Genomic DNA, 19,245 nt, shown 5'->3' with positions numbered 1-19,245 from the left:
AAGCTTACAGAAAATGCTTATAAGGTTGCCGTTCTTATATTTGCACTCTCAGGTTTATTAAGATACCTAATCAAGCAGAGCCTAACAATTTGTTTGTCTTCAGAATCCCCTGCTCCTGCCACAGAAGTAATAAAGATTATTTAAGGAAATTACTTCTCCACCAAGTAGTTTTGAGGGGATAACGATAAATACATGGATCTTTCAGGCAAATAAACGAAAAGTGACATGGAAATCTTGACTGAAGTCATCCCCCCCCAGCTATCAATCAACAGCATACCAAGCTTTTCTAAATTCTGCAGGGTCGAGGCTTACCAGTAAGCCCCATTTCTCAAGTTCTACTAGCAGTTTGAAGCCTAGGGGATGTTCCCCCCCCCCCAGTGCCAAAGTGTTAATGTTTGCCTTAGAGTCTGACATTTGACCACAATGATTAGCAGCAATTTAACTAAAATACCATAGGGTCTCAGGTTTCACTTTCAGCCTTGAAACTACAGGAGGTAGGGAATGTACACAAAAGGCTTAAAAGTTCAGGTGCAACAGCCTGCAATAAAGTAATGCTAATGACAAACATTAAGGTTCCAAACTGGATATTCATAAATAGTTTGAAACCAGTGTTCAACCAAGGTTGAGGCGATTTTAATAGTAACAGTCAGGTAGGAGCAGGTTTTCAAGTTCAGAGCTCTTCTACAGGCAAATGTATAGGTATTGTGCTGGCAATTTGAATTTTGTCAAGATCAACACAGCTACCTGCAATTTTTGGCCATTACTGTATAGTTAAATAGACACGATATCCTATTTTTCCAGTGTTCAACAGTCTCACACCTCCACCTTTAGGGCAATAAGTGCTCTCACAGGGAAGATGGTGGGTAAGTTTCATTTCATAATAAAATTTCCTTTGGAAGCAATTTGATTGATAGCTTTCTTTTTTACTTTCTGAGTTTAAGCACAAATCAACACATTCACATGAGTAAGTCACGCAATGTAACATTTCTAGAACTGGATGAGGAAGTCACATATGTCCTATATCAAAATCTCCCTGCTCAAGAAAAAGCTAGCATGTTGGAGACAAAGTTCTAGATCCAGTACAGTGGTATGCAAACTTTTTAACACTGGTACCCATGTTTTTAGCATGACAATTTGTCAGGACCCACCGGAAGGGATGTCATTAACCTGAAGTGATGCCATGGCCAGAAGCGACATCATCAATTTAGGCTTCAAACCTAAGCTGTGATCAGGTTCCATTACACAGTATGCTTGTGCTGTTATTTTGCATAGGCTGAATTCAAAGCAGAATGCAGACTTGGATCTTTCTTCGACTACACAGTCCTCTCCCCTTTCCAATGTTCCATCTTCCTACCTCTTCAGGGCAAAGCACCATGCCTGTCTCCCACTGGGAGTCCATCCTGCCCAGCAGCTCTCTACCCTGTATCATCAGTTTTCTATTTTCAGTGGTGGCTGAGCTAGTTGCTACGTGACCCACCTGAAACTGGCTCACAACTCACCTAGTGGGTCCCAATCCACAGTTTGAGAAACACTGATCTAGACCATCTGCTGTAATATTCTAGCTTTCTACATGCAGAGATTCAAAGATTTTATCAAGCTCCCTACCTGCTGTCAGAAACAGCGCAGCTTCAAAAACTTAAGTTATCTGCATGCTTCAATCAGCTCTAATTGATCACATTTGGAATTCAAAGCCACATTGAAAATTAGATAATTGAAAAATAGTATAAAAATAAAACAAAACAAAATTATCTCAGCTCAGATTGGCAAGAATCCCTGGAACTTCTTAATTTTATTTTGGCCTTCCACTTTGAAGTATGTGGTTTGGCTCACCTGCACAAGTAATTAAAGGGTTCTGTTCTGTAGGAGATTTTAGCAGTGTCCTGGCTGGTTCCACTCTCTGCCTATGACATACTATTGCCCAGATTATGCAAATTAAACAGAGGATGGGCTAACAAACAGGGGGACCCTGGACTGGGGGTTGAACTTGACTTTGTTTCTTTCAATTAAGAGCTTTACTGCTTTATCATGGTGCCAAAGTTGATCAAGCCCTCAGCTAGGAAACTATGAAGATAATCAGAAGAAAATGGGTTTGCATGGTTTAAAAGGACCACTTTGGAAAAACTTTGTTAAGACACACACGCGCAGACTAGAAATGAACATGATTCTGAACAAATCTTCTTCCGAGCTATCGTGGATGCAGTTTACAAGCTTTTAGGTTCTCTGCTGGAGTTTTCAGGCCCTTTTTTATTTCTATTTATGCTTTGGAATAAAATGCAATGTGTATTCTCAGTGTTTTCTCTGACCAGCTTGTCTTCCCCTACAGTTATTTTATGCACAAGTGTATGCACTCACTTCCCACTCACACCATGACAATATGGAACAAAGAACAATGAAATTATTGTCCCAAAAGCAAGGATACATGTTTCTAGTAACTCACAACCTGATCGGCACTTTTGCCTTCATGCTCCATTTTGCTTGTTGCTGCATTCAAAAATCTAAACTTACAAGGTCTATGGTGGCCTATGATGTATCAAGATAAACAAAACTGAATTATATGTTTTACGTTGTTGCCCTTGCAGCCTTGATCTTGGATGTGTATTTTGAATTATGTGTTCATTTTCAAAAGAAAAAAGTTAACCTGCAATGTACAAATAGGAAAATTGATCCATAGTAGTCTCTATCTCATGGTACAGTGAAAGAAAACTACTGGTAGAACATTTCTACTTATTCTGCATATGTTAAGTGCTTGTTGGTTCTAAGGAGAAAGTACTATTACACTAAATAACGTGCTAATAAAATTCATAATACCTTCCAACATTTCCATGCCATGAGGGACTTTACAATGTCCAGCATGACTTATAACCCAAACTGGATACTGCCGATTCAGGCCACAGTACAAAGCTTGAATGAAGGTCTGATAATACCCAGCCATTCCTGGATTACCTAAAAGAGAAAGAAAAAAGCCTGTTAAGAATGCAAGCCATAAATGGAGGCAATAGAGCTGAAATAAAGTACTATTCGAAAATATTGCTTAATGGTTTTGTACTTGCTTCCAACCAACTTTATCAAAAAAGAAAAGAAAAAAAAAGACTTCATTATACTGACTACTGGACACTATATTTTAAACTCAGCAAACAACCAAATATATTCTTAAGGTGTGAGCCACAAAACAGATTTTTTTTAAAAAACTGAAATCTAAGCTTCCCCAGGTCAAAATTAACCTCTCAGAATATTTTGAGCCTGACAACATTCCTCTACAATAGAGCAATTGCTCTCATTTCCCCATAACTCTGCAGCCAGCTGTCCTCCTCTGATCTGGGACACAATGCTCACCTCCCCCAGGTGTAAAACTTCTGCAGACACAGAGGGCCGCTGTGCCAAGGAAGTGGAAGTGAAGTGCGTGTTCCTACACAGACTACAATTTCTGTGTGCTCCTTAGAATAGAACCTATATTCATTCTTCCAGAGAAGAGTTTCAGAGATGAATTCCAATAAATGTCTAGAACAGCCATTTTCAACCACTGTGCCGTGGCACACTGGTGTGCCACGGAGGGTCTGCAGGTGTGCTGTGGGAGTTTGGGGAAAGATCATTTGTTAGTAGGACCACTGGGGGATGCGAGCCCCTGCTGTCAGTGTGGTGTGACGTGTCATTTGTCCAAAAACTGATTGTGTGCCTTGACAATTTTAGTGCCTTGTCGGTGTGCCATGAGATGAAAAAGATTGAAAATCCCTGGTCATATCCCTAGAAGGGATATCCCTAGAAAATCCCTAGAAAATCCCTAGAAGGTACAAATTTGTATGATGTTAATCTAGACTTTTAAAAAAGGATAAAATCTAGTGAAATAAGTTTGGCAGTACTTTTAATACATTATTATCCCCCCCCCAACGATTTTGAAAATCGTTCCCTAAAAAATTTCTGATATTTACAGAATCTCTTTATGATAATTGAACATCATTTAGAGATGAGGGGACATTATAGGATCTACGACTGGATAGAAATACACAGGACTGTGTTCTCGGTGGCTTGCTGGTGAAGCAGCTCAACAAGCTGTATTACAAAGAACTAAAAGATGACCAGACATCTCATATCTAAGTTGATACTTTGAGCGACCGCGTTGTTGGAAGAGAAACTTTTCAGGATAATGTGAAAAGTTTCTCTTTCAACAACGTGGTCGCTCAAAGTATCAACGTAGAGATAAGAGGTGTCTGGTCATCAAAAAATGTGGGATTGTTTTATCTCTTTGAAATACAGTTTATTAAGGTACTTCACCAGCAAGCAACTGACTGCACAATCCTATGCATATCTACTCAGAAGTAAGCCCTGGGGCTTACTCCCAGGAACATGTGTCTAGAATTGCAGCCTGAACTTACCACAAACAATGTATTCTTCTACTAGTTTTACATGTCTCAGGGCTCTCCAACACACACATTTCTGTCACCACATTGTTTCCCCCCCCCCCACATTCATGTTACCAACACTCTTTTAAAAAGCGTTAGAGATGATGAATATAAAGCTTTCAAATGCCTACGTTTTCATACATTTTTATTTTTTATCACTAACTCCATTGGGTGGTTTTATGGGGCATTTTCTCATTCCAGTCACCAGTTGAATAGTGAAAGCAAAAAGTGTTTATATAACCCTTGTTGAGCTTTGTGTTCAACACTGTATGTAGCTTACAGCACCTGTGACTAATGCTTTCCCCGAGACAAAAGAAGATTTCTAAACCTCAATAATTGGAGAAACTACCTGAGACTTATTTCAGACAGGAAACAGAGATAAGATCATAAAGTGAGACCCAGGGAACAGAGAGGGGAGTGCATCCTTCTCTCAAGCATCTGCTCAGGAAAAAGATGACATTCATGGTCAGTGGTTAAAACTGTTAGCAACACTGAGGAATGCCCTGGAGGGGTAGAAACATTACCCATTGTTACGGTTGATTTTTCTTTTTTTAAAGATGAAGACAAACTCGGATATCTTTACCAACAACAAAATGCAGTCAGAAGACTGGCAGAGCCCTCAACACATTACTTATTGAACTACCACCATCACTTCATACAAGGATGAACAAGGAATGACTATTTAAAAACATATTCTGCCACATAACTGCAACCACAATGTGACCAATCTTCACAGAAAATACAACCAAAAACTATTTCCAAATCACAAATGTTAACTGTGGAGTAGTTTGCTCAATCTACACGGGCTGTTTTCTGGAAAGGGACTGGAGTAACACAATCAGAACCAGAGATGTCCAATTCTGCAGAACAAAAATCTACTGAATTGTATATTTGCTATCACATGAAACTCTCATTGCTGAAAGACTCTTTCCAAACAATATCTATGGGCCTTTAAAGCAGCTGAAAAGGCACCAATAGCTTGGGGAAAGGTTGTGCAAGATGCAAGATTGCATGCATATAAAATGATATATATCTTGTAGGTTTATTTCTAGAACAGCACCATAGCTTGGGAGATAAGTGCAGCTGCAACAGAATTTGCAATATATATTTTAACCAAAATTAAAATGTAGAGCGGCATTTTGAAATGGTAATGGTTTAAATCTTGGGAAATACTGCAGACCACACAACAAATTAAATTTTTTTTGGTGGCACAGATTGCAACAACTCTCATCTCAAGATGCTGGGGGTTCCAATTTGAATAAGAATTACAGTTTCCTTGCTTCAGGAAAGCTAATCTGACTTTGGCTACAAATCAACCACCAGGGAAGAAGGAACTTTCAACTCCCTTATGCTCATGCATGGAAGCCAGCCCACACAGATGTCAGAAGGGTTTAAACGGAGCATGTACAGAAAACAGCAATGTTCTCACACATGGATAATTTTGGGGAGACTGACTTATTACAAACAACTGATGATCAGAGCTTAACAGGAAACATGCAGTTTTCCATGACAGACTTTGCTAAGAAACTTCCTAGGGTCATTCACACATCTTTTCTTCCTGCGCAAAAAAGTTACAAGTAGGAAAAACTTTGTACAATGTCGTGCATCAAGAACATGTGCCTGTTTTATAGTACTGGATTCTAAGCTAACAGCCCCATGGTGCACCACCCTGAAATCCTTGGAGAAAATGTTGCTTGTAAATATGAAAGATAGAGTGCTTCTCTAGGTTGCTCTATACTGAGAGGTGCACTTATTTAAGTCAATAATTCTGGTTACCACTAACCAGAATTTTGAAACACAGCACATTTTGCCTTGTCCACATGGTGAGCCACTTCAAACTCATTCTGTGAAAACACACAAGAACTGGGACTGGGTAGAGTGCTCCAAGTTTTCAGATTTTCCAAGACAGCTGTATACTCCAAATCCCTACCTTTCTGTATTCTAGCCAAATTCCATCAGAGCATTTACAAAGGATGCAATTTCACATTTAAGTAGCAGGGAAGACAAAGATTAATAGGGGAGGGTGGTAACATTCAGAGCCAGATCCAAAAGGTCTGTTCTTGGATATGCTCAGAACTAAATTGCAAAAAGGCAAGACAGTCAAGACATGTGCTGCAATTATCGCCCATACCACAAAAGTAACCAGCAGTCCTTAAAAAACACCCCGTAGAATGATCCCACCAAAACAATGTATTTGTGCTTATCTTTAAAACAGCACCATCTTCTGGCACATCTGTTTCTGCAGTCAGAAAAGTACCATTGTTCCCTTTTAATCAGTACATCCTATACGGTGCGTAATAAATATGTCTGTGGAACAACGCCTATGGTGAGAACTACAAGCAATAAACATACCCAATTCCACAATTTGGAATTGCCACAATTTTTCAACAAAAGGAAGTTCCAGGGGTTCCCTCCCCTTCTGCGCTATAAGGCCTGAGGTTAACCTCACTGAGAGAGATAATAATACTTATATAACATTTTCTTATATGCCACTTTTCAATGATGTTATCATCAAATGGAAAGAGACAAGATTTTACTAGCCTGCTAAAGAAAAGTCTCTATTTCTACTGTCATGTGCTTGGTCTCCCACTCATAACCCTTTTGATTTTCTACATCACTTTTACACTCAGTGATCTCTATTCTCAAAGCTCCTCCCCCACTTTTATTTCCAGCACAACATCTACATTTCACCTTCCACTTGGTCCTGCCTCTCTGAACTTCAGGCTCCATAGACTACAGCTTCAACTTGGAAATATTAAAACAGAGCTGGCTTGATGACCCTTTCAGGAGCAAGTTCCATTACAGAAGCTGACCTGTTCGTAGTTGTCCTCAGACTAATGTCTCTAGCCAAGCCTATTCCCCCTCAATAAACAAGGCCTGAATGCAAGGGTCCTCCTCAGGCACATGGTACAGTCACCCAGGTTTACTGAGGGGTGAATGTAGAAAACTAGCATAGCATGTTTGGGCCTCTCCAGTGCACTACCAGACACCTTGGCTCCTAGCAATTTTTCTCACTATGAAGCAGCTGTGCCTCATCATACACATAGCTTAGTCCCATTTCAGCTAGAAAACTTGTGTGGGACCCAAGGTGTTGGATGCCCCAAGGGGAACAGCATATCTGTCAGGAGTCTCCACATACGCTGCATGAAAACAACAAGTTTGCATTTACAGGGAAAAAAAAAAGATACATAGTACAGGTCCAACCTTGTTATACACAGATTTTTTATACACAGATTTGACTCAACACGAATGACCACTGCAAATGAGAAGGAATGTGATGATCCCTGGAGAAGGGGGAAAATGCATCCCTTTAGAATCACAGTTTAACAAACTGCTTTTCTTACTGTTTTAGAGAGACAGTCATGCAAGCGATCATTCCATTCTTCAGCTGAGCCAGGCAAAGGCAAATGGTCCTTTGCATTTCTAATTGCTGACTGCCTCTCTACAACAGTAAGAAAAGCTGTTTTTTAAACCAGAATTGTAAAGGGATACACTTTTTAATTTTCAGCAGGGAGTCCCAGAATCAAATCCCTGTGAATGTCGAGATACAACTTTATTAGGAGCAATGAGAACCAGAGAAGCGGTTGAGGGAGGGAAAGGGGAGATAAAAGGAGACTTAGAGATGGCAGAGAAATTAAATGAGTTCTTCGCATCTGTCTTCATGGCAGAAGACTTCGGGCAGATACCGCTGCCCAAACGGCCCCTCCTGACAGAGGAATTAAGTCAGATAGAGGTTAAAAGAGAAGATGTTTCAGACCTCATTGATAAATTAAAGATCAATAAGTCACCGGGCCCTGATGGCATCTACCCAAGAGTTATTAAGGAATTGAAGAATGAAGTTGCTGATTTCTTGACTAAGATATGCAACTTGTCCCTCAAAACGGCCACAGTGCCAGAAGATTGGAGGATAGCAAATGTCATGCCTATCTTTAAAAAGGGAAAGAGGGGGGACCCCGGAAACTATAGGCTGGTCAGCCTAATATCTATACTGGGTAAGATGGTGGAATGCCTCATCAAAGATAGGATCTCAAAACACATAGATGAACAAGCCTTGCTGAGGGAGAATCGGCATGGCTTCTGTAAGGGTAAGTCTTGCCTCACAAACCTTTTAGAATTCATTGAAAAGGTCAACAGGCATGTGGATGCAGGAGAACCTGTAGACACCAAACTTTTCCGAGTGGTAAAGACCAGAAGTGATTGTGAGGAGCTCCAGAAGGATCTCTCCAGACTGGCAGAATGGGCAGCAAAATGGCAGATGCGCTTCAATGTAAGTAAGTGTAAAGTCATGCACATTGGGGCAAAAAATCAAAACTTTAGATATAGGCTGATGGGTTCTGAGCTGTCTGTGACAGATCAGGAGAGAGATCTTGGGGTGGTGGTGGACAGATCGATGAAAGTGTCGACCCAATGTGCGGTGGCAGTGAAGAAGGCCAATTCTATGCTTGGGATCATTAGGAAGGGTATTGAGAACAAAACGGTTAGTATTATAATGCCGTTGTACAAATCGATGGTAAGGCCACACCTGGAGTATTGTGTCCAGTTCTGGTCGCCGCATCTCAAAAAAGACATAGTGGAAATGGAAAAGGTGCAAAAGAGAGCGACTAAGATGATTACGGGGCTGGGGCACCTTCCTTATGAGGAAAGGCTACGGCGTTTGGGCCTCTTCAGCCTAGAAAAGAGACGCTTGAGGGGGGACATGATTGAGACATACAAAATTATGCAGGGGATGGACAGAGTGGATAGGGAGATGCTCTTTACACTCTCACATAATACCAGAACCAGGGGACATCCACTAAAATTGAGTGTTGGGCGGGTTAGGACAAACAAAAGAAAATATTTCTTTACTCAGCGCGTGGTCGGTCTGTGGAACTCCTTGCCACAGGATGTGGTGCTGGCGTCTAGCCTAGACGCCTTTAAAAGGGGATTGGACGAGTTTCTGGAGGAAAAATCCATTATGGGGTACAAGCCATGATGTGTATGCGCAACCTCCTGATTTTAGGAATGGGTTAAGTCAGAATGCCAGATGTAGGGGAGAGCACCAGGATGAGGTCTCTTGTTATCTGGTGTGCTCCCTGGGGCATTTGGTGGGCCGCTGTGAGATACAGGAAGCTGGACTAGATGGGCCTATGGCCTGATCCAGTGGGGCTGTTCTTATGTTCTTACATTATATATCTGGACTTTCAGAAGGCATTCGACACGGTTCCTCACCAAAGGCTACTAAAAAAACTCCACAGTCAGGGAATTAGAGGACAGGTCCTCTCATGGATTGAGAACTGGATGAAGTCCAGGAAACAGAGAGTGGGTGTCAATGGACAATTTTCACAATGGAGAGAAGTGAAAAGCGGTGTGCCCCAAGGATCTGTCCTGGGACCGGTGCTTTTCAACCTCTTCATAAATGACCTGGAGACAGGGGTGAGCAGTGAGGTGGCTAAGTTTGCAGACGACACCAAACTTTTCCAAGTGGTGAAGACCAGAAGTGATTGTGAGGAGCTCCAGAAGGATCTCTCCAGACTGGCAGAATGGGCAGCAAAATGGCAGATGCGCTTCAATGTCAGTAAGTGTAAGGTCATGCACATTGGGGCAAAAAATCAAAACTTTAGATATAGGCTGATGGGTTCTGAGCTGTCTGCGACAGATCAGGAGAGAGATCTTGGGGTGGTGGTGGACAGGTCGATGAAAGTGTTGACTCAATGTGTGGTGGCAGTAAAGAAGGCCAATTCTATGCTTGGGATCAATAGAAAAGGTATTGAGAACAAAACGGCTAATATTATGCCATTGTACAAATCTATGGTAAGGCCCCACCTGGAGTATTGTGTCCAGTTCTGGTCGCCGCATCTCAGAAAGAACATAGTGGAAACGGAAAAGGTGCAAAAGAGAGCGACTAAGATGATTACTGGACTGGGGCACCTTCCTTATGAGGAAAGGCTATGGAATTTGGGCCTCTTCAGCCCAGAAAAGAGGCGCCTCAGGGAGGACATGATTGAGACATACAAAATTATGCAGGGGATGGACAGAGTGGATAGAGAGATGCTCTTTACACTCTCACATAACACCAGAACCAGGGGACATCCACTAAAATTGAGTGTTGGGAGAGTTAGAGCAGACAAAAGAAAATAATTCTTTACTTAGCGTGTGGTTGGTCTGTGGAACTCCTTGCCACACGATGTGGTGATGGCGTCTGGCCTGGACGCCTTTAAACGGGGACTGGACAAGTTTCTGGAGGAAAAATCCATTACGGGTTACAAGCCATGATGTGCATGTACAACCTCCTGATTTTAGAAATGGGCTATGTCAGAACGCCAGATGCAAGGGAGGGCACCAGGATGCAGCTCTCTTGTTATCTGGTGTGCTCCCTGGGGCATTTGGTGGGCTGCTGTGAGATATAGGAAGCTGGACTAGATGGGCCTATGGCCTGATCCAGTGGGGCTGTTCTTATGTTAATGGAGGGGCAAGAAACCTGCAAGTGGGGCTTTAAATCTATTTTTCCACTGTTTTTTTATCCATGGATTTTTTTTAATCCACAAGGGGTTCTGGAACAGAACCATAGCAGATAACAACCTGTATATCTATAACAGGATTGTGCATTCTGAATAACCACCACCCAATTCTAAATTGCCACCCAGATTTTTAATTGCCAACTTGCTTGGCATTTAATCAATGGATTGAATTTAGACAAGTTCATATAAAAGAAACATCTCTTGGAGAACTGAGAAAGGAAATACTTAAAAAAAATACTAATAAAAATGTAGTAGTTGCTGCTCCACATTTTAGTACACCTTTAATATTTTACCTCTCATAAAATTAGAGAATGTTGACTATTTCTCAAGTTACCACCTTAAATCAAAACAGTGTATCACAGACATCCTACAACCAGGTCACGCCTTTCCAACATGAATTATGCCACTGTCATGACTGACAGCCCAACCCTAACCTCCACTGACGCAGCACAGCAACATGGCCTACACTGCATCATGCACAGTTTAGGAGCAGGCTGGAGGTCTCCTCGAGATAAGGGGACATTTGTCCCCTTATGCTGGGTAATGCCCCAGCCTGACCCCTGGGGCTTCTCAAATCAGTATCAGTAAAACTGTTGGTGCAAATCCAGGGAGCCCTGTGTAAGGCTGGCAGACCTAGGAAGGGGGTTATGATAAGGCAGGGGCCTACTCCACCAGTCCTGCCCCCTCCCAGGCCTGTTCCACCCCATCCTATTTGTGACACTCTAGGCTGGTACAGGGACCACTATGCCAGCTTACGGTTTGGACTGCAAGGTGTCATAAGGCTTAATGTAACCAGTTTTACACAGCTTTCAATTCTTAACAAATTGGCCAACATGAGTTTTCAGATAATGACATATAAAGGCTACAAGAGCACACTGAACTCTTTAAATAAAAGAATCCATCACCATCCATATTAGGGTTGGTATTCATGACAAATCAGTTTGTTCAAGACTCTGCAATCTCTGTTTTTGAGTCAAGATTCACCAAGTAGTTCCTTCACCTTTTTTAATGACAAATCATTAAATACAAATACTCAGTAAGTATTCCTCATTCTCAAAACTGAGGAATCCTGAGGGATTCAGACTTCTTCACAACCATCTCAGTCCTATGACCCCAAACATGTTCCTCTGTTCCCTTACCCACCCTAAACCCACAATGGTGAACCTATAGAACATATGCCCCAGGTGGGACACAAAAAATTTGTTTGCACGCATTGTGCAGCACTGGCCCTTGATTCTTTAAGATCCACCCATAATAACTATATCATGATCATCATTACTGCCAAATGAAGCAGTAAATTGGTTGCCTAAACAAACTTCTTTAAGATTGCTTTCCAGCATTTTGTTCTTTCTCCATAAGAAAATGTATATAATACACATAACAGCAAGTGATCTGCTTGCTCAAAATTCCTTTGGGCACATGAGATAATTTTTTAAGAAGATCATCACCAAGTAAGGCACATTGTCTCAAAAATGTTCACCACCCCTGCCCTAGACCAATGACTAGAGGTGTGGGTTTTTTTTGTGATAAATAAATACATAAAGCACTACTTTCTGCACTTCTTTTTCGTAAAAACAAACAAAAAACCTGACATCTGCAAAAAAAATAAAATAAAACCATCCTCTAACACTTGACTGTGTAATTACCATGGTTGCATCTGCTGACACTATACCACCTACCTAGTACATTTTTAAAGTTATTAAAATTATAGTTTATTAAAAAATGCACCCTTTGAATCAAACTTTTGGAATATAACTTTTCCTCCCTAGGGAAAAAACAAAATCTGTGAAAAAATAAAGATGTTTAAGAACGCCTCTACCAATAGCTTATCCCCAAGGGGAGGACTAGAAAAACTTTAGCCAAGCAACATCTCTGGGTGTCTGCAAATTATCCCAATTCTAACCCTCTGCCAGCACCTACCTATCTGTTGTGACAGCTAACTTGTTGAAATACAACTAACTAGACCCCAAACCAATCTGAAGATGTGCAGAGTAGGTAAATACACTCCACAGAACCTAGGCCAATTTGGGCCAAGGAGTAAGAATTCTGACTCAGCCCCTGAAAGGCAAGCTGCACTGATACAATGACACATTGTACTTCAGCTTGAGACAGTGCAATGGGAGTAGAAGTGGGGATCAAAGTACAGGTGCGATGCCTTGTAAATGCCTTGTAAAAAGGAAAAAAACACCAAAATCCAATTTCCTACCTTTGTAGTGTTAAATAATTATAATTTCATTCTATTACTCACCCCTTCTAGTGGCTGAATGCGGAATAGTGTCTATACCAGAAGTTCCCAAACTCCTACCAGGGAACCTCATAAGTCCCTGCAAGGGCATGACAAGAGCGAGGGGGGAAGCCTTAACAGTGCTGCAGTGATCGTGCCACAGCAGGATCTAGCAATATTTGAGTGTACCTAGGGGGCTGCTGAATCATCCTCAAGGGTCCTGGAGGCTCGCAGCCCCCTCCACGTGGCTGCACAGAGCTCCGATTGCCAAACAGAGCTCACTTCTAATTTGTGCGAGTGAGCTCTGTTCGGCAATCGGAGCACTGTGCAACCACGAGGAGACGGCTGTGAGCCTCCAGGAGCCTCATGAATGCTTCAGCAGCCCCCAGATATGCTCACATTGCTGGGACCCTGAGGCACCACAACATGTCAGGGACCTTGTTATTGGACCACTTCCCTTAAGGGGGAATGGCCCAGTTTACACATTGAGGGCCCAATCCTATCCAGCTTTCCAGCACTGGTGCAGCTGCAATGCAGCAACAAATAAGGGAACAAATGTTTCCTTACCTTGAGGAGGCTTCCATGACTGCCTCCCCACCACAAGATGCAGTGCTTGCCCTATTGGCACTGTTGCACCAGCACTGGAAAATTGAGTAGTGGTGGGTCGCAACCCACAGGTCTATATTAATGTGGGTCGACAATGGAGGAGCAAGAAACCTGGAAGTGGATCTTTAAAGCTATTTTCCCACTGATTTGGTGTCCACTGATTTTTTTTATTCCCTGGGGATTCCAGAACGGAAAGCCTGTGGATAACGAGGCACAACCTGTATATAGATAAAATTAACAGGTTTTTGTGATCTATTACCTGGACAAATAAAGCAGACTTTTCACATCTGGTTGAAACAAGCTGCCAAACTAAATGGCCAGCATTTTGTAACATAACAGACAGAATAATACAGCCACTTTTATGCGCTTCAATGTCAGTAAGTGTAAAGTCATGCAAATTGGGGCAAAAAATCAAAACTTTAGATATAGGCTGATGGGTTCCGAACTGTCTGTGACAGATCAGGAGAGAGATCTTGGGGTGGTGGTGGACAGGTCGATGAAAGTGTCGACCCAATGTGCGGCGGCAGTGAAGAAGGCCAATTCTATGCTTGGGATCATTAGGGAGGGTATTGAGAACGAAACGGCTACTATTATAATGCCGTTGTACAAATCTATGGTAAGGCCACACCTGGAGTATTGTGTCCAGTTCTGGTCGCCGCATCTCAAAAAAGACATAGTGGAAATGGAAAAGGTGCAAAAGAGAGCAACTAAGATGATTACCGGGCTGGGGCACCTTCCTTATGAGGAAAGGCTATGGCGTTTGGGCCTCTTCAGCCTAGAAAAGAGACGCTTGAGGGGGGACATGATTGAGACATACAAAATTATGCAGGGGATGGACAGAGTGGATAGGGAGATGCTCTTTACACTCTCACATAATACCAGAACCAGGGGACATCCACTAAAATTGAGTGTTGGGCGGGTTAGGACAGACAAAAGAAAATATTTCTTTACTCAGCGTGTGGTCGGTCTGTGGAACTCCTTGCCGCAGGATGTGGTGCTGGCGTCTAGCCTAGATGCCTTTAAAAGGGGATTGGACAAGTTTCTGGAGGAAAAATCCATTATGGGGTACAAGCCATGATGTGTATGCGCAACCTCCTGATTTTAGGAATGGGTTATGTCAGAATGCCAGATGCAAGGGAGGGCACCAGGATGAGGTCTCTTGTTATCTGGTGTGCTCCCTGGGGCATTTGGTGGGCCGCTGTGAGATACAGGAAGCTGGACTAGATGGGCCTATGGCCTGATCCAGTGGGGCTGTTCTTATGTTCTTAAGAAAAAAGAACAAATTGAACAAGTTACAATGTAGGAAAAAAGATGAAAACAGTATCACATCATATTCATGTATACAACTTAACTCAAGGCAGTCTTCCTTTCTCTTCTACATACATCTCCAAAATATGTAAAACAGATCCAGAAATACCAAGTCCAACCCAGAATCAAAATTAAGTTGCAAGGGGGGTTAGCCATTGTCAAATGAACCTACTATTTTTCATAATTCAACATATATAAGATGAAAGAAATAAGTTACAAACAACAAATACTGCACTGCAACAAGCAGACTAATTAGCCTCTTCACAGATATCACAACACAAATATGTTTACATTATGAATCATAGTAATTTCCATGACTAACAGAAGACAAGTACACAAGCAGGTCAAAATGCTCCATTTGGTCATGCAGGTTCCTTTTCCTTAAAATCTAAACCTTGGGAGTTGTTCATACGTGCATATACATAACTCAGCACTCAATTCAAGGCTCAGCATGTAAGCCAATTACATTTAAGTATATTGTGATAGGAAGAGACCAGGTACAATCCATAGGGTTTAGTAAACATAAATATGCAAACCAGCAGATAGTTGTATGCAAGATATACATTATGATCAGAGTGACAGGAATTTTTTTGATAACTTATACAGAAGCCCACTTATCTCCCTGGTTTTTTTTGTCTTCTTTAGTCATACTCAGGTCTTCTTGCTCTTCTTCCTTCCAGTTTCCCCTAAATTCTGTCTTGGATTAATCCTAATACTTAGAAAATGTCCCTTCATACCTGCCCTATCATGAAAACATTTAACAACTTACCAGGAATGACAAGAAATAAGAGTTTGGGAACACTTTCACTTTTCCACAGATCTTTCCATGGGCCACACTTTAGGACCTGGGTAGCTGCTCCACAAATGTATATGAATTCTTCACATAGGGGAACTTGCTGTTCAGATGCGGCTTTCATGATCACTGCTAAAGAGAATAAGATGTCTTGACTTGACTAAGATGGCTTAAACTGTTGTAAACAAAACTAGTTATGCATGCCATAATTCACCCTACAGATCATTTGTAGCCAAATAAACTCTGCTCTCATCACCTGCTTGGTCACAGAAGGAATCAAATCAGTTATCCCATAGCATAAAATTTATTATACTTGTCTTTTGCCATTTCTTAGAAACATCCCTGTAATTTGCTTACAGCTCCAAACCACTAGTCACCTGCTTAGCTTCAACAATGTTGCATCATCATAGGCTTGCACATCAGAATTGGCCCAGTGTTATTACACTAGCTGGGTGTATTTAGGTGACCTTGATATATAGGATTACAGCCCAAGCCACACCCTGCAACCCAGAAGCTCCCAAACTATTTGTGAGTTATCCCAGGAGCATGTTATCTTCCATCACTGAATGGAGCAACAAAATATGGGCTCTATCCCAATACTAATTGATTACAATCTAAATACACTAACAGCACTTGAAACCTTTTTGACTATTGATTATTTATGTCGCTGGAAATTTATACCACTGCTTCCCCAAAAAACAGCCCAAAGAACTGGAATGAGTGCATCTCAAGCCCTTGTGTGCAGAAAATTACTTGGACCACCACATGCCTCTAACAAGCAAAGCGTATGTGATATTTCTCAGCTTCACGAAGAGGAGCAGGTTCACCCAAGCCAAGGCACATAAAAATTGATATGGGGGGGTGGTGCTAATGCACCCTGAAGAGAAGATAAACATGCAGTTCCTGATGAAAACCTATTCTGCCCTAAACATGTCTACCCTACAATGAATAAGCACAGAGGTTTTAATTTTTGCTTCGATGCAGCTGTGCCAGATTTGCTGACTTGTATGACTTCATGGGGGAGGGGGAGGAGAAGCTTGCATGATGTGAAGCTTACTCTGGGTGGGGAGGACACCTTGATAGGACACATAGACACTCATAAGAGGGATGATCCCTAGCAATGCTGCTCAGCCAAGGCTGCCACCTTTTCCAGACCATTCACTGTTTGTAAACAGCTGTGCATAAAAGGTGAGGCACTGAAAAGTGACGCTTCCTGCCCACACACTCTCCCTTCATCATGGGAGGGGAGAGACAAGCTCCCCCTGGTGCAGTTCTGCCCACCAGCTGTTAAAGACCTAGAAAGTTGGTGGGTGGGGGAGGGGGAAGAAGGAGGTGTCCAGGCTGCCCCCATTGCAAGTCTGCCAGGAAGAGCCCTGCTGGTCCTTCCCCAGCACGTACCTTCCCCGTTCGGCTGCTCTCGACCAGCTCCCAGCATCTCTGAGACAAGACCCAGGAGCTTAGTCCCTTCCAGGCCGGGCGGAAGAAGCCACCAGTGCCAATACTAAGTGATGGAGAGGGAAGGCAGCCGCTCACAGGTTCTTCCGCCAGGCTGGGAACTCAGAACACGAGGGGCGGGCTGAGAACGTGGAAACAGCTCTGTGCCGCGCCTCGAATAGTCAGCAGAATCCCGCCCCAGCCAATCAGAGGAAAGCGTCGGATTATGGAAGGGACTGGAGGGGAAGCGCTTCAATTGACTGGCAGAACCTTTGTCCCTTGAACGAGGTCTTCTAGTGCAGATGGATACGGGAAATAAGTGACTCCCTTTGTGTTCATTGGAATTTATTCTCACATGTGCATAACAGCCCAAGCCGATGCCTGTCTACTCAGAAGTAAGTCCCATTATAGTCAAGGGGGCTTACTCCCAGGAAAGTGTAGGGAGGCTTGCAGCCTCAGAGCCCAAGCCTATGCCTGTCTACTCAGAAGTAAGTCCCATTAGAGTCAATGGGGCTTACTCCCAGGAAAGTGTGGATAGGATTGGGCTGTTAAACTGCAATCTCATGTTAAACTGCAATCTTTTTATGTTCTTAATCCTATACAGGCTTTCCTGGGGGCTTACTTTGGAGCATGTGCGCCTAGGATAAGAACATAAGAACAGCCCCACTGGATCAGGCCATAGGCCCATCTAGTCCAGCTTCCTGTATCTCACAGCGGCCCACCAAATGCCCCAGGGAGCACACCAGATAACAAGAGACCTCATCCTGGTGCTCTCCCCTACATCTGGCATTCTGACTTAACCCATTCCTAAAATCAGGAGGTTGCGCATACACATCATGGCTTGTACCCCATAATGGATTTTTCCTCCAGAAACTCGTCCAATCCCCTTTTAAAGGCGTCTAGGCTAGACGCCAGCACCACATCCTGTGGCAAGGAGTTCCACAGACCGACCACACGCTGAGTAAAGAAATATTTTCTTTTGTCTGTCCTAACTCGCCCAACACTCAATTTTAGTGGATGTCCCCTGGTTCTGGTATTATGTGAGAGTGTAAAGAGCATCTCCCTATCCACTCTGTCCATCCCCTGCATAATTTTGTATGTCTCAATCATGTCCCCCCTCAAGCATCTCTTTTCTAGGCTGAAGAGGCCCAAACGCCGTAGCCTTTCCTCATAAGGAAGGTGCCCCAGCCCCGTAATCATCTTAACACTTTAAGGGCCCAATCCTATCCAATAACACTTTAAGGGCCCAATCCTATCCAATTTTTCAGTGCCAGTGCAGTGGCAATGCAGCCCCAAGGCAAGGGGACAAACATTCCATTACCTTGTGGAAGTCCTTTGTAACTAGCCTCCCATCACAGGATGCGGTGCATAACCCACTGGCATGGGTACACTAGGGCTTTAAAGTTGCAAAGGATTTGGCTCTAAATTGTGTCAGCTAAGACTGCCATCCTTTTCACACTTACCTGGGAGTAAGCCCCATTGACTATAACGGGGCTTACTTCTGAGTAGACATGCATAGGCTTGGGTTCTAAGTATCATTGATGAAGGGAAATTGCTTCTGAGTACAGTGCAAATAGATGTTCCCTTATCTGGAAACCCAAAATCCTGACTATTCTGAAATCCAGACATTTTTGTCCAAGACTTTTCTTCTGTAGTGTGAACACAAGACGGTCCTGTGCTCATTCCCACATACAGTGCAGGTACAGCCTGTAAGGGCCCAATCCTATCCAGCTTTGGTATAGCCACACTGCACCCCCAGGGTAAGGGAACGTTCCCATACCATGGGGAGGCCTCCATGGCTGCCCCTCCACCATAGGATGCAGCACACACTCCACTGGCCCAATTGCACCAGCACGGAAATATTGGATAGGATTGGGCCCCAAGTTCTCTGCTCTGTGGTGTGTACCTGTACAGAAAATGTCAAAAGAGGCCAGCAAACACTCGTTTGGGTAACAGTGAAAAGAGCAAGACAAAGCATTTCTCATT

At 42.8% G+C, this 19,245-nt stretch overlaps 1 protein-coding gene across 1 annotated transcript in view; it reads right to left on the bottom strand.

Annotated features, from left to right (window-relative positions):
• LDAH (lipid droplet associated hydrolase) overlaps positions 1–17,310 on the bottom strand; it is an 89,757-nt gene extending 72,447 nt beyond the window's left edge. The window contains exons 1-3 of the mRNA XM_066611705.1: positions 17,224–17,310; positions 15,802–15,957; positions 2,809–2,943 (exon numbers count right to left, since the gene is read on the bottom strand). Of these exons, the coding sequence (XP_066467802.1) occupies positions 2,809–2,943; positions 15,802–15,957; positions 17,224–17,260 (328 nt within the window). The 5' untranslated portion in view covers positions 17,261–17,310. The remainder of the gene's footprint in view (positions 1–2,808; positions 2,944–15,801; positions 15,958–17,223) is intronic.
• Between the last annotated feature and the right edge of the window lie 1,935 nt (positions 17,311–19,245).

This window comes from Tiliqua scincoides, chromosome 1 (assembly GCF_035046505.1).
Source record: "Tiliqua scincoides isolate rTilSci1 chromosome 1, rTilSci1.hap2, whole genome shotgun sequence".
NCBI classification, from domain to species: Eukaryota; Metazoa; Chordata; class Lepidosauria; order Squamata; family Scincidae; genus Tiliqua; species Tiliqua scincoides.
This window is presented reverse-complemented; position numbering and strand designations above follow the sequence as displayed.